Source organism: Physeter macrocephalus, chromosome 14 (genome assembly GCF_002837175.3).
Source record: "Physeter macrocephalus isolate SW-GA chromosome 14, ASM283717v5, whole genome shotgun sequence".
Classification (NCBI taxonomy): domain Eukaryota; kingdom Metazoa; phylum Chordata; class Mammalia; order Artiodactyla; family Physeteridae; genus Physeter; species Physeter macrocephalus.
This window is the reverse complement of record NC_041227.1, coordinates 120,371,320-120,386,611: the sequence shown is the minus strand read 5'-3', so window position 1 is coordinate 120,386,611 and position 15,292 is coordinate 120,371,320. Positions and strand designations below refer to the sequence as shown.

The window sequence follows — 15,292 nt, the reverse complement described above, 5'->3', positions numbered from 1 at the left end:
CTGTAATAATAATTCTGGTATAATTATATATTTGTTAGTCATAGATTTACGTTGCATTACTCTCCCCAAATGATGATAACCTCAGTAAAATGTGAATAAAAAGGACTGCAATGTAGTAGGAAGGACAAGCACTTGGCTAGACTTTTGATTGTAGGTGTGATAATGGCTCAGTTGCTTACTAGACAACCCTGGGTAAGTCACTTAACTCCAACCCTCAAATTCTTCATCAGTAAAGTATGGATAATAATATATTTTCTACTTTCTTCCTAAAGCTACTGTGGAAATAAAATAAAATAATGTAATGCAAAGGCTTGAAATTCTAAAAATCTACGTCATCTTATTTAAAAATACCTAATTAAGCAAAATAGCAAAGATGAAAAGGAAAAATGGATTTCAATAGAACTCAACAGACATGGAAAATAGCCTAAAAGAGTAAATATTTTTTCAGGCCAGTTTTTTTTGACTGAGTATTTGGTGTCAACATATTGCACGTATTTGTTGCAAGGAACCATTTCACTTTAGAATTATAGTAAACAGAGATTCTGTGGACTAGTGTTAAAGGAATATTTAAGATAATCATGCAAAAGTAATTTTACTGCCCCAACATGACTTATAAACATCTTTAGAAAATGATAACTTGGAGATACAGAAGTATAAGCAATTTCTATAGAATGGTAATACTAAAGATAATGCAGAGTAAGAAACTTGTTTCAAATGATCTTCAATTACTTTTTCTCCCACCTAACTAGAAAACTGTAAGGCAAATCTAAAAATGAGCATTTACGTTAGATTTGAAAATTCTATGGACAGCACAACTCTGTTCTGTTTCCCTGATAGTCTAATCTATCTAGTGTTTTGTTTTGTTTTTTAAATCAAATATTTTCTTGCCCCAATGGTTATTTTTCAGGGAAATCCTCTTTGTGTCTTTAAGAATACCAATAACTCAATACTTCAGGAAGAAGAGGGCAAATTCCCTACTCCCCCAAATCAAGTTGAGCTGATCCATGCATTAGATGGATTCCAGAATAATTTTGGAAAAAATGCAAACTTGGACAACAAATCATTTTTCCACTGGCTTTCATTTTAATGTTGCTTATGCTCTGTAGGAGCTGACTGAGATGAGGATATGGTTAAGATACTTTAAAAGACAAAGTACATAGGTCTGGTTTTGTTTTTGTTTTTTTAAAAATTGGATTTAACTTAAGGTAAGGATAGAAAGAAATTTAAGAGACTAAGCTATTCCCCTGACTACTAATTTTTAACTCCCTTATGATTGGTTTAGGTAAGTCATTCTAAACCTTACACAGAGTTTTATATTCTTCTCTATAGTGCTTAAAGGCAGGGTAATACTTATGAAGAGGTGAATATATGAAATCTCTATTGGCACAGAAGCAAGAAAGTATCCATCCTACTTATTATAGCAATTCAAGCTTTGGCCAAATTTCTAATTTTGGTTTCTTCCTTTCCCAGGAATGGCTACTGTTCCAAATCAGGACTTCAACTTCCAAGAGAAGAGTGATGACTAACAGAGAAGAAAAAGAAATATATTCTTAAAAATCATATAATGTGGCCTCTACACATGAGCCAACTATTCATCTGGTGGTCAATAAATGAGTTAAAAAAAGTGGCAGGGTTGGATATATTGAAAAGCAGTATTTCTGTTTAATGAATGCTATGACTTATCCTCTTAAGGGATTTCAGAGGATAATTTTTATTATATACAGTTTTTACTCGATATGTTGATTTTATTATCTAAGCCCTGAATAAAATTTCCTCAAATGTGTGTGATGCTATCTCTACATTACAATCCCAATATTTGAAAAAGATCATTAGCTGGCAGGTGGCTCTTTCAGAATGTTTTATGGATAAGTAGAACATAAAAGGGCATACTGAACTACAAGACATACATATTGATCACCTTTCTCTCACTTTACTTAATTCACTAAATAAATCTTCAATTTATGAAACTCACTAAATGATATAGATGTACATATGACTTTAAAAAATAGTCGCTTTCAGAAGCCAGAAATATAGACTTTAACTAGAAAAGGAGGGAAAATGTGGATTAACCAACTCTAGCATGTATCAGAACACTGCTCATTACGTTGTCTAAACAAAACAGATCACTCAGATACACAGGTGATTCTCAAATGGCCATATTTCTTACTTTTTTAAAATGCAGCCAATGATATGAAAGAATGAATGATAATGGGATAATAGAAAATGTCCTTTGGAACACTCTGCCCTCTGGTGTTTAAAATGTTCATCAAAGAGGGAGTATTCTGTCATGCCATGTATTTACTACTCTTACAAGCTGAATACATACATCATTTAGGGCACATAATATTCTATAATGAGAAAAGAAACACGGTTTAGCATTATAATAAGCACTGTTATAATGTGAATATATATTCTATGCTAAGCTTTATATAATCCCATACTATAATTTACTTCCTGTTTGGAGAGTCACTAAGAGGATTTCCTTTGAATCATGGATATTTACTTATTTGCCTTTTATGATGCTTTGTGACTGAGAGTATTATTGATGACCAACATTATTTAGTACCTGCATTCAATATCTGACACTTTTTGAACTGCTCATATTCCGTAGCATGTGGGTAGATAAGTAGGGAAAACAGGGACAATTAACTTTAAAAATAGACTTCCTAGGAACTGTGCCAGAAAATCATGGTGAGTTTTCTGGGGAAATCACAAAGGAAGGATCGACAATGAAGAATTTTTTTTCTATAAACTTCACTGCCATCTTTAAAAGTGATATTCAACTCTTAGAAACACCACGCACTAGCTCAAAAGGTTATCAGAGATTATCAACCAAGTAATTGCCAACTTTTTTCGCCTGTTGGGATTCCTTTTATTATTTCCTCCCATACAGACTTAAATTTTAAAAGGTTTTATCTGTCAAAAATTTTATTTATTAATTTAAACAGAGATACGATAAACTATTAAATGGAGTTTCAAATAAATATAAGTTGATCACAGAAAGGTGATATAATTTCATCCAAAACAAAATAAGCTAGCCTGTATAATTTTATGACAAGTGAATGTATATTTTCTTTTAGGCTCTTTCAAATATTGAGAATTACATCCAGGGTGTAGTATCAAATGTAACAGAGCTTCATGGTAGTAACTGTCAAATCATACTTAAATGTTTGACACAGTTAATGCTAGGAACATAGAGAAACTCTATACAAACATTTCTGTATTCCTCTCAGCCCTAAGGTATTATTTTTCCTACTATACATATTATAGAGGAAAGAGAAGCTCAAAAAGTATTCATCTGTCCAGACATACAGCTTACAAATGAATGAGTGTAGAATTTTAACCTGGTTCTCTGTCCAACTGGAAAGGCTGGGCTCTTGACCAGTATTGGCACTATTGGTTCTTTTGGGCCTAAAGTTCTGAGCCTTAACTCTGCCACATTATAGATATATCAGTATCATTCTTCCACAAAGATCTGCTGACAACAAAACATTGCTTTATGATGGATTCTCATTGTTAAACATTTTCCTTAATATTAACCACTTGTCCCCCCTGGAACTGTGCCTGCTGTCTGTCCCAAGATTCCCTTGGATTAGCTTGGATTTCACCCTTTTCCTGTTCACACAACCAGTTACATACTGCTGATCACCCTAATGTTTAGGGTCTGTTTAGACCTCTTAGTGACTGTTACCAGATTGTATCTTACTAAGTAGCCTTGAACAATGATAATAATAATATTATAATACAGATTAGAAAACATGCTCAGAGGACTTCAGTGGCTAATTCAGTGGCTAATTAGCTACAGCTATTAAGTGGCAGAGTAAGGGCTTGAACCCTGCATAACAAGTATAACTGCCTCCAAAGTTTGCCGAGTTTAACAACAACCTGCCTCCAAGCAAGATACATAGAACAATTACTCCCTTTTTTTGCTTTAGTCTTCTCCATTAATTACATTTAAACTAAAAGGGTAGAACAAACATTGTTAAGAAGTCACTTAAGTCCAAGTTATGAGTTTAAAAACATATACTTGAAATCCAGGCCCACACAATTTACACTTGAGTTCTAAAAGAACATGAAGACAGGAACATGAAACTACTAATAGCATTCTCTGTAAACCCACGTAAGAAATTAGGAGGGCTACAGAACTAGAAAGTGGGAAAATATGCATTTTAAATAGTTCATAAAAAACCTTCATAAAAGGTAAAATGCTCACTAAGAGTCAATAAAGGGTCACAAAGAAAAGTAATTCCGAAATAATCTCGTGTTCATTTTGATATAGTTACTAGACTAGAAGATAAAGGAAGTAACATAGACCTAGGACCATCTTGATACTGGACAGGTCTTAAAGAAGTCTCTTAAGCTAGAGAAAGCAGATATGAAAATGGCTTTCCAGGATATAAAGGACTGCCATGTGGAAGAGGAAGTTCATTTATGTCATAAATAAACAGAACTAGAACTAGCAGGTGGGAACAATAGAGGATATTTGCATATGTGTAAATAGAAAATTGATGGTTAAAACTATTCAACAAAATAGGCTAAGTACAAAGTAGAAAGCTTGCCATCACTGAAATTTTTCACATAGAAGCCACTGACTATCCACTTAGATTGCCATGAAAATTAAATGTGCTCACTACGTAAAGCATTTCATACCGTCTGGAACAGAGAAACAGCTCAATATACATTATCTATTATTACTATTACTATTATTATTACCTAAAAGTTTAATAAAACTTGCCTGTAAAATCATCTGGACCTGCTGAGTCTTAGGGTTCTTTGATTTCTATGGTTACTGGGCTAGTCATATTTTTAAGTTTACTTGAGTCAATTTTACAGTTTGTTTTCTTCCATTTATCTAGTTTTTATGTTGCTCTGCTATAAGCCTGTATACTATATTCTGTTACAATAAAGAACATTATTATCAGCAGCTATTTCATTCCTTGTTCTATGTATCGCATATGTTATCTTTTCTCTCTCCTCTTTTCCTCTTTGGTGGAAAATCATACCTGTCAAAGATTGTTCTACTCTCTTAATCTTTTCAATGAACTTGTTTGTGGCTTCACTGATCAAGAGTTTTTGTTTTGTTTTTTAGTTTTACTCATTTTTGCTTTTAATTTTTTGATTACTTCTTTTATGTTTACTTATTCTTCTTCTATCTCCTTGAGTTAAATTAATAGTAAATTTACTTTCTTGTTTTCTAATAAAAGCACTCGAACATACATACACCGTATATATATGCACACTGGAAGAAAGGAAATCAATTAGTATATGATAAACACTAAGGTGAGGGTACATCTGGTTCCTCCAGGGCAACTATGATAGAGGTAGGTGTATTGTTCCTTTAGGATTGTAGGGTGGTGGAGTTTCTGGCTGCAGTCAGGCCTTCCTGGAGATTCTGAAAGCTATCATAACACTTCACTAAATGTCCTTCTGTTTAGACTAGCCAAGGCAACTCAGTTTTCTACAGTTGAGATCCTAACCAAACAACTACTAAGACAGAAAAAGAAAGTAAGGGATCAGCTCATTTGCTTACCAGTTAAATTCTACATCAAAGAAAAGAACACCTCTCAGGAATTTTTTTTTTTTAAACACAGATGAAGGCTAAAAATAACAGTTTCACAGGAAAATTATAAAAACATCTTGTTGGGAACTACCCTCATTTGTACTATATGCTATAGTTTTCCTAGGAAGACGCTATTTTCTTCTAGAAAATATTAGTCTACAAATAAAAAAGAATACATTGTAGGAGGTAATGACCATTTAGAGAGATACAAGGAAATGGGAAACTGAGCACAAGTTTATAAAGAACAACTTCTCATAGGTAGGTACTGATGAAAAGTTCTGTTGAGTTCTGTTGAAAAATACTATCATGGTTTCTTACAATCTTGCATATACTTGGCTAAGTCAACTCAGACCCTAAAATGTGAGTATTTGACTCCAGAAGTTCCTGGGCGCTGCTGATCCTCACCAGAGGATTTTGGCCCTTTCTCCGTTAAGGCACATTTTGGCATTTTTTTTCAACCTTTACCTAGTAGTGGTTGAATAGAGGTAGGAAGACAGAACTACTGTATTTCAGTGGAATATACACAGCAACATTATAGTTGCCTTAAATAATCCCACTATAAATACCACAATGGTACAAATAATGCTTTTACTCTGTATGAGTGACTTCCATTTAAATATGAAAAAAAAACAGTAGAAGAGAAAATTATTTACTCTATACAAACTCTTGAGTTCCTATAAAAATCTAAAAAGAGCAGATTTAATTATGTTGCAAATTCAGCACATGCAAACATCAAATAAAGAACTCTTTATTTGATAATGTATGTTGCCATTTAGGTGTTCAAAATATACATAATGACAAAGACTCTCTCCTTAACTAAAATTTAGTCAGGCTGCTCTGAGCCCTCTATCTATCTATCTATCTATCTATCTATCTATCTATCTATCTACCTACCTATCTATCTACACAATTTTTAAAAGTTACATTCCACTTACAGTTATTACAAAATATTGGCTCTAATCCCCGTGTTGTACAGTACATCCTTGTAGCCTATCTTACACCCAGCTTAGACCAGTTATATCAAGAATCCTGAAAAGTCAGTTCAGCAAGAACCCCCCACACTTGATATCTAATTCCCTGGTTTGACTTCACAAGAATTCCCCTACCCTTGATGTCTCCACTTAGTAATTTTCCATCCACTGCCACCCTTGCCATCTTCCTCCCTGGTTATAAATCCCTAGCTGTATTTACTCTTATCCGACAGTAGCATGAGTACACTAAGATAAATCAAACTGTGAAGACTAACATGATCTCTAGGCTCTTTATATTTCCAAACTGGCTTTTCAATAATTTTCTCAAGACTATATTTCCACTTTACCCAAGATATAAAATGAAAACTAACATTTATCATAACTAATAAGAACCTACTGTATAAAAAATTAATTAAATTTTAAAAAAGTAACATTTATCAATGTTTATTACATGCTAGGTTGTATTAAACTTTAAGAAGTCTTATTTAATCTTCATAGCAACCCTGTATTTTTTCTAATAAAATTTACTAAAGTACACCTTGAATTCCAGTGTTTCTAACAACTACAAGATAATTATTCTTATGTGAAGAACATATCATAAGTACACTACAATATATCAGACTATGTAGACTAACTATGTATAGGCTCTTTTTAATGTCAAAATAGCTGTAAGCAATTTTCCCAGGATGTCTCAGAAAGAAGTCAATGATTCCATTTTATTAATAACATATTTTAAAATAATATTTTGGCCTTAGCTAGCATCTAAAATAACTAGGCTGCAGCATGATCAGACTGGTTACTGTAACTTATTTACCATCTAAATTGGATTGCCACTTGGTCATTACAATCTATTGGTAGCAAATACTTTAAAAATCAGGCCAAAAAATCTTTTCCCAGAGGCTAATACTAATTAGTATTCCCAGATACTAATCCTTTTGATATCAGTATTTTAAGGTTACTCCTCAAAACAGGAGAGGGACTTACCTAAGGCTATTAAATAAATTACTTGAAGGTCATCTTCCAAAGGCTCAGAATTCATATTTGACAGCTGACAGAAAGTCACCCAAATCTATTTTAAAATTATAATAATGACCGTTGCTAACATTTATTGGACTACTTATTCTATGCCAGACACTGTTTTATGAGCTTTTACACAAACCAACTCATCCAATTCTCTTATAGTCCTATGAGGTAAATACTATTATTATCCTTATTTTAGAAACAAGGAAACTGAAGCATAGAGACTAAGCAACTTTGCACAAGTTGACACAATTAGAAAAGGGCAGTCAGGGTCCATTTCGTTATATTGCCTCATGAGATACATTGGGTTTCACACATAAAAATACAAACATGATAGGATATACAACAAAATTCATGTCATTCTCCTCCTGCTTTTGAGTTAGAGCTATTGTATCTCCACCCCACCACCAAATGAATGCACCTGTGATGTGGGTATGTTTGCATATCATTTTAAAACACAAGTGGATTACTATTATTGATATTTAGATTTTCATTTTTTTTACTACATAAACAATATTATATATACATACACACATATACATTTCAAATTTGTTCAAATTTATTTATAAAATACAATCTTAGCAATAAAATTGTTGTGTCAAAGATTATGTGCATTACAATTTTGATACATATTTCAAACTGTTCTACAAAAAGGGTGTACTGGAACCTCCCTGGTAGTGCAGCGGTTAAGAATCCACCTGCCAATGCAGGGGACACGGGTTCGATCCCTGGTCCGGAAAGATCCCACATGCTGTGGAGCAACTAAGCCCGTGGCCACAACTACTGAGCCTGCGCTCTAGAGCCCGCAAGCCACAACTACTGAAGCCCGCATGCCACAACTACTGAAGCCCGCGTGCCTAGAGCCCGTGCTCCACAACAAGAGAAGCCACCGCAATGAGAAGCCCGCACACCGCGACGAAGCGTAGCCCCTGCTCGGCACAACTGGAGAAAGCCCGCGCACAGCAACCCAACGCAGCCATAAATAACTAACTAAATAAATAAATTTTAAAAAACTTTAATAAAAAAAAGGGTGTACCAATTTACAGCCCTACTAACAGTATGAATACTCAAAATTTAACTTTTACTAAACCTACAGTGTACATAGTAGGCAGACAGTGTAAATTCATTAAGTGTTGAATGAGTGAACTACTGGCACTCCCAATTAACTATATTTTAAGAAGTATGCTGAGGGGCTTTATGATATCATGAACAAAAGCATCTGGAAAAGGTCACTGAGTAAGAATCCAGAGAACGGGGGCAATCCCATGACCACGGTTACTGGGGCCAATGGTGTGTCTCTGCACACTCTCTTCCACGCCTCCCCCAATGCAGAGCAACATCCACTGAGCAAGTGAACCTTAAGGCTTGACTAACCTCTAGGTCTTCTAGTTTCCCTATATTGGCTTAAACCATTTGGCTATGTTACTTTTTTTAACAAAAAAGTCTTAAGCGATATACCAGATGCCTTGGGTGAGTTGGTTAAGTTCTCTAAACCTCAATTTTTTCATTGGTAAAATGAGACACATTTAGGGTTTAAAGGCCTAGGTATTAATCTTGGCTCTGACCGTTTCCTAGTTGTATCATTTTGAGCAAGACATTTTACCTCTCTAAGATTTAATTTATTCATGTGTAAAATTGAGATACATGTGAAGAATACGTGAGTTTACATGTGTATGTCAACACAACAGGCACTCAAATGAGAATTATTAACGATATTACTACTACTCATTGAAAAGTATAATTTTTAAAACGTGCAAAGTTTTAAAGTTCCAAATTAGTGTCTAATGCTAAAAGAAATTTTTAAAAACTTCTCACCAAATTTAACAATTTTGTTAACAATAACAGCGAACACATTCTGAGCATTCATTATTTGCCAAACAAAGTTTTAATCAAGTATTAAGCAATGTGATAACCATCAATGGGTTATAGACCTGACTATCCATGAGGTAGGAGGTATTGTTAACCCCATTTTGCAGATGAAGAAACAGAAGCAGGCAGTAGTAAAGTGACTTTCTCAGAGCTGGGATACAAACTCAAGCAGTATGACCACAGAGCCTGTTTTTCTCTTGATCACTTTTACGGTAACTTGTTTTTGTACAGGATAGAGCTATATATATTCTAAATATACATATTTAATATATATACATAATTAGTTTTCCAGCTTCAAATTACATGTCTTTATTCTTGAGCAAACCTTTCCCCATTCTCACTCCCTCGAGACTAAAGAGAAGTCAAAGTATTTGGAAATGGATCTTCATATACACCTGTGTGTATAAGACAAATATGTTGAGAGTACAAAGGTTATAAAATAATAGGAAAAGGTTGCTCCATTACATTTTACAAGATAAAAAAAAAGATTAATTGTCTTTTCAACCTCTACTAACTTGTTAGAAGTTAAAGATCTATTAAAGATCAGGAAAACACACCCAAGGTTAATGGGATACTCCAGACCCCCATACTCTACTCTTAGCACATTTGCCACCAAGATCTAATTAAAAACTAAATCAGATCATATTACATCCCATTCCAGCTCTGCTTAAAATCCTACAGAGTAGTTTCCTTACCATGATTCTAAAAACTCTGGCTTCTGCCTACCTCTTCCATTATTTCATACTCCCCTCCCCTCTGACTTATTTTGCTGACAACACACCTGCCTTCTTTCTAATCCTCGAACATGCCAACGCTGCTTTCTGCTTTAGGACTTTTGTTCCTGCTGTTCCCTCTGCCTGGAAGGCTCTGATCCCAGATCTTCCCATGGCTGGCTTCTTTTTGTTATTCAGACCTCAGTTCAAATATCTCCTTCTCTGACTCTCCCTGATCACTTCATAGAAAGAACCTACCTCTACCCCAGTCTTTCTCTATCCCTTTTCCTACTTTATCACTTTCACAGTACTAGTTACTATCTAAAATTATTTATTTATTGGTTATATGTTTATTATCAGTCTCCCTCCCAAATGGAATATAAATACCTTGAAGGCAGGAGCCTCAACTGTCTTTTCCTCTACTGTATTTACTGTATCTAGAGCACTGCCTGGCATACAGTAGGTCCTAAACAAACATTTGCTTAATGATTAAGTGAAAAGCACAGAAGAATAATGAGCAAACTACCCTGACCATAGCAGAGACAGGGGACTAAATATTAGAAAGTCAGAAAGAAAACAGAAGAAAATAACTATTCTGGCCCTACTTATTCAGTTTGGTTGTAATATGAATACAAGAAAGATAAGGTAGTTGGAAGTTTAAATGAATGGAAATGCATAAATTAGAAAGTGTAGCCCTAATGGTCATATTAAATTAATGTATTTTGTTAAGAACCATTCTCTGAAGGACATTTCCTTATGGTCAGTTACTCTTTTTCCATACAAAGTTCTTTTTACTTATTTATAACAAAATATAATTAGGAAAGGAAAGATAACTGATGAATAATCTACTAAATAATATTTTTAATTTAAATTTCAAAGTAATTTCATTCCAGGTTAAACCAGAAAATTCTTATCATCTAATTCACTTGGCAGAAAATTGGCCACAGAAAAATTTTCATGGCATCCTCTTTCAGGAGACAGATTTCTTTCATTCAGATATTTAAAAATGCATTCTCAAACTTCAAATTCTTAGGCCTATGACAACCTCTTCAGTAAATAAAATTATTTGAAAGGATGCTTATACTTCGAGCACTGTAAAATTAAAACTGAATAGTTCATACCTGTAATTAACCAAGTGTACTTCCTATTACTGCTTCCCTTTACTATTTCTGTGATATCAGGCATGTTGTTGACTTTGTTAGTATATGTATTTATCTTTTAGGTCATCTAAAGGTTGTCTATTTAAGTTAAAGTTCAAACTGGGATAGGCTAATGGGATAGAAAAGTGCTATCTCTAAAACCTCAGGCAATTTAGCTAACTTTTATAAGGAAACTGAATTTTTCTTACTATTTCTTCCAATATGTGTAGTAAAATGAAGCACATCACTTGACAGCCATCAGATTTGATTATTTGTGTTTTCAGTAATCAATAATACCTTAAACTGTAAGAAAAAGCAGGGGTTTCTAAGCACTGAAATTTTTATTCAAGCCCAATCACATAAAACTTACCCTGTTTTTAGATAACAGAAGGAATAAGTATTTTAGTAAAATGTTATTAAGCTACTTTACTGATTTTTACCTAATGACCCAAGAACCAAAGTAGACTTTGACTCAGTCATTTGAAGATGCCTAAAAAAAACAATAAAAAATATAAGAGGCATAACTTATGCTTTGTGCAGGTTGTAAAGAAGCATAAGTTATGCTCTGTGGAACTACAGAATAAAGAAATATTATTATTTGAATGAAAAGTATAAACATTGTAAAACTTTCATTCAAAATAGATGGAAGAGTCTGAAAAATCTCATTTCCCCCTCTATCATCTTATTTTCTTTTGAATTGTCATTCGATAATCAACACTACTGTCTAACTCAATGCCAGACACATAGGAGGAAGTCAATATAGCCTTTGGGAACGACTTCATTTCTTGCCTCCATACACTCATAATCCATTCAATACCAGTCAACTTACTGATGTTGATATAAACTAATACTGTTAAAAGAAACCTGACAAAGTGATCCAGGTGTACATATTTTCGCACATAAGTATCATTTAATATATTAAAATTTCTTCCCTGAAAAAGCTTTAAGGGATAAAAGTGCATTTAATCAAAACACAGTTTCATACCTAACAACTTGATCTGACTGCACAATACATACTGTGAGATCATATTAAAGTCAATCCACAACTTATGAATTATAGTAAATATCCTAACAAGTTGGAGTACTGTACCATGGAGAGGTAAACATCTAGATCAGCTTTTAAAAATAGGTATGAAATATACAAATCAGGATTTCAAACTGATGTACCTTTGCTAAACTATGAAGCGTTTATTATTCTAAAATTACAATATCTCCATTTGGTAATCTGACATGAACAAGCTGATAAATGCAATCAGAACAACAGTATATTCTGGCAAAACTGAAAATTTCCTGAAAGCCTAGAAAAATATGTCCACAACAGATGGATCATTTAGGAAATAAATACAACAATCTGTCAAGTGGAGCACTATTCTAATTCCCTAAACTAAAATCAGTAGGAGCTCCACTTTCCAAGAGTCTGTGACATTAGTAAGGCCAAAGAGGAAAAACCTAGAGATGCACATAAACGTATCTGATATGACTTAGAGTGCCACACTGTTAGGTTTCCTGTTAAATATACTAAATTTAGGTAAAGTCCTTACCAGTTAACTTCTTCACAGGTTGGAGCCGAACACTGATAGACTGATGTGTGAGTAAGGGGGAGGATGGAAGAGAGCGAGACATGCCCTCCATAATCCGAATGTGCTGCATACCTTCACTCACTGGAAGTGGTGGGACGGCGTAGTCTGGCTCAAAAGCACAGTCGCTTTCTGTGGAGATGCCACCTGTTACATAGAAGAGAATGGGAGAAAAGAGCTGGTCAGAAAATATTCTACTAAAATTCTTCTCTATTAAAATTTATCTTTTTGGGGCTTCCCTGGTGGCGCAGTGGTTGAGAGTCTGCCTGCCGATGCAGGGGACACTGGTTCGTGCCCCGGTCCGGGAAGATCCCACATGCCGCGGAGTGGCTGGGCCCGTGAGCCATGGCTGCTGAGCCTGCGCGTCCGGAGCCTGTGCTCCGCAACGGGAGAGGCCACAACAGTGAGAGGCCCGTGTACCACAAAAAAAAAAAAAAAAAAAAAAAATTTATCTTTTTGGATGACTCAGCACAGTGTACACTGATGCTGATTTTTTCACTGTGAAAAGAAAATAAGGAATTCCCAACACACAGATTCATTTCTACATAACTGGGTACTTAACTTCAGGTCCAGCACTAGGAAACTGAACATGAATACGACAGGATTCCTCCTTGTAAGGGGCTCACTGTCTCATGAACAACGTAGTCATATAAAAAGGAATTACAGTAGAATGCAACAAGTGTTACGATTACAGCAATGGTCTTCAATTGTCCCTGAGAAGACAAACATGAAAGAAGATATTCCCCTGCTTGACAAACCAATCTGTGCAATTCCTAGTAGGATCACTGTAACTCTATTTCTTATTCTTTCTCCAAGAATGTACATGAAAATATAAATGGGTAAGACTAACATTATATGGTGATTTTTGAATCTGCTCAAACATTTAAAAAAAGAGTAAACGATATGCTGTTTACTTCCACTTACATACTGTTGACTTCTACTTCTGGTAATGGCAGATTATATACTTCAGACCAACTTTTCCCTAAGAAAACTACAACTATATACATTTAAAAAATCTTCCTGAAGGTACTGGAGAGTTAATAGCATGATGAAGAATTACAAGGAGAAGACTGAGACCTGGTATTTGGGGCTACTTTTTACTTTGTGGCATCTGAAAGGCTAAGAAGCCATTGACAGTTTTACAGAGCTGGGAAGACAAGTACTGGAATGGCTAGAGAACCAAGTTGCAAAGGGGGAGCTGGTAAAACTCCAACACTTTTGTTTGGAACCCCAAAGGGCTACATTCTAGGAGTGAGTATAAACCAAAACTAGGGACTTCCCTGGTGGCGCAGTGGTTAAGAATCTGACTGCCAATGCAGGGAACACAGGTTCGAGCCCTGGTCCGGGAAGATCCCAGATGCCACGGAGCAACTAAGCCCATGTGCCACAACTACTGAGTCTGCACTCTAGAGCCCACATGCCACAACTACGGAGCCTGCATGCCACAACTACTGAAGCCCACGCACCCTAGAGCCTATGCTCCGCAACAAGAGAAGCCACCGCAATGAGAAGCCTGTGCACCACAACAAAGAGTAGCCCCTGCTCTCTGCAACTAGAGAAACCCCACATGCGGCAAGAAAGACCCAATGCAGCCAAAAATAAATAAATTAATTTATTTAAAAAAAAACTAGACTGGCCTTTACAGGACTGAAGCTCAGCTCCAAATATCTACCACAAAATTTAATTAAGGCAATCTTGGATTGCTAGTCCCTGCCAAAAAACAAACATAAATCTTCTTAGAAGAAGATAACATCATCATAGATCTCAAAATACTTCCACAATTTTTCATATACAATATCTGGTCCTTAACTAACAATAACAAAGAGAGAACATGAAAAAAGCAAATCAGAAAGACCATGCAAAATAAATAGTCTCAGAGGGAATACAGACTATGGAACAATAAGACACAGAATTTAAAGTAGTATGCTTAACACCAAAAAGATTAAAATACTTAGGAATGAATTTAACCAAGGAGGTGAAAAATCTGTACATTGAGAACTATAAGACACTGATGAAGAAACTGAAGACACAAATAAATGGAAAGATATCCTGTATTCATGGATTGTAAGAATTAATATTGTTAAAATGTCCATACTACCCAAAGTAATCTACAGATCCAATGTAATCCCTATCAAAATTCCAATGGCATTTTTTCACAGAAATAGAAAAAGCAACTCTAAAATTTCCATGGATCCACAAAAGACTCTGAATAGCTAACGTAATCAAGTAATCTGGAGCAAGAAGAACAAAACTGGAGGCATAACACACTTCCTAATTTCAAATTATATTACAAAGCAGTAGGAAAACAATTTGGTACTAGCACAAAAACAGACACATGGATCAATGGAACAGAATAGAGAACCTAGAAATAAACCCATGCATATACGGTCAACTAATCTTTGACAAGGGCACCAAGAATATACAATGGGGAAAGGATAGTCTC

At 34.9% G+C, this 15,292-nt stretch overlaps 1 protein-coding gene across 8 annotated transcripts in view; it reads right to left on the bottom strand.

Moving 5' to 3' along the window:
• The window catches only part of TANC2 (tetratricopeptide repeat, ankyrin repeat and coiled-coil containing 2), a 374,683-nt gene that overhangs the window by 232,530 nt on the left and 126,861 nt on the right, over positions 1 to 15,292 (bottom strand). For 5 of the 8 annotated variants that reach the window (XM_024130199.3, XM_028499426.2, XM_024130198.3 and 2 more), the window contains one exon: positions 12,814 to 12,996. In XM_024130199.3, the coding sequence (XP_023985967.1) occupies positions 12,814 to 12,996 (183 nt within the window). The remainder of the gene's footprint in view (positions 1 to 12,813; positions 12,997 to 15,292) is intronic. The other 3 variants (XM_024130203.3, XM_024130205.3, XM_024130206.3) reach the window with 1 other exon arrangement.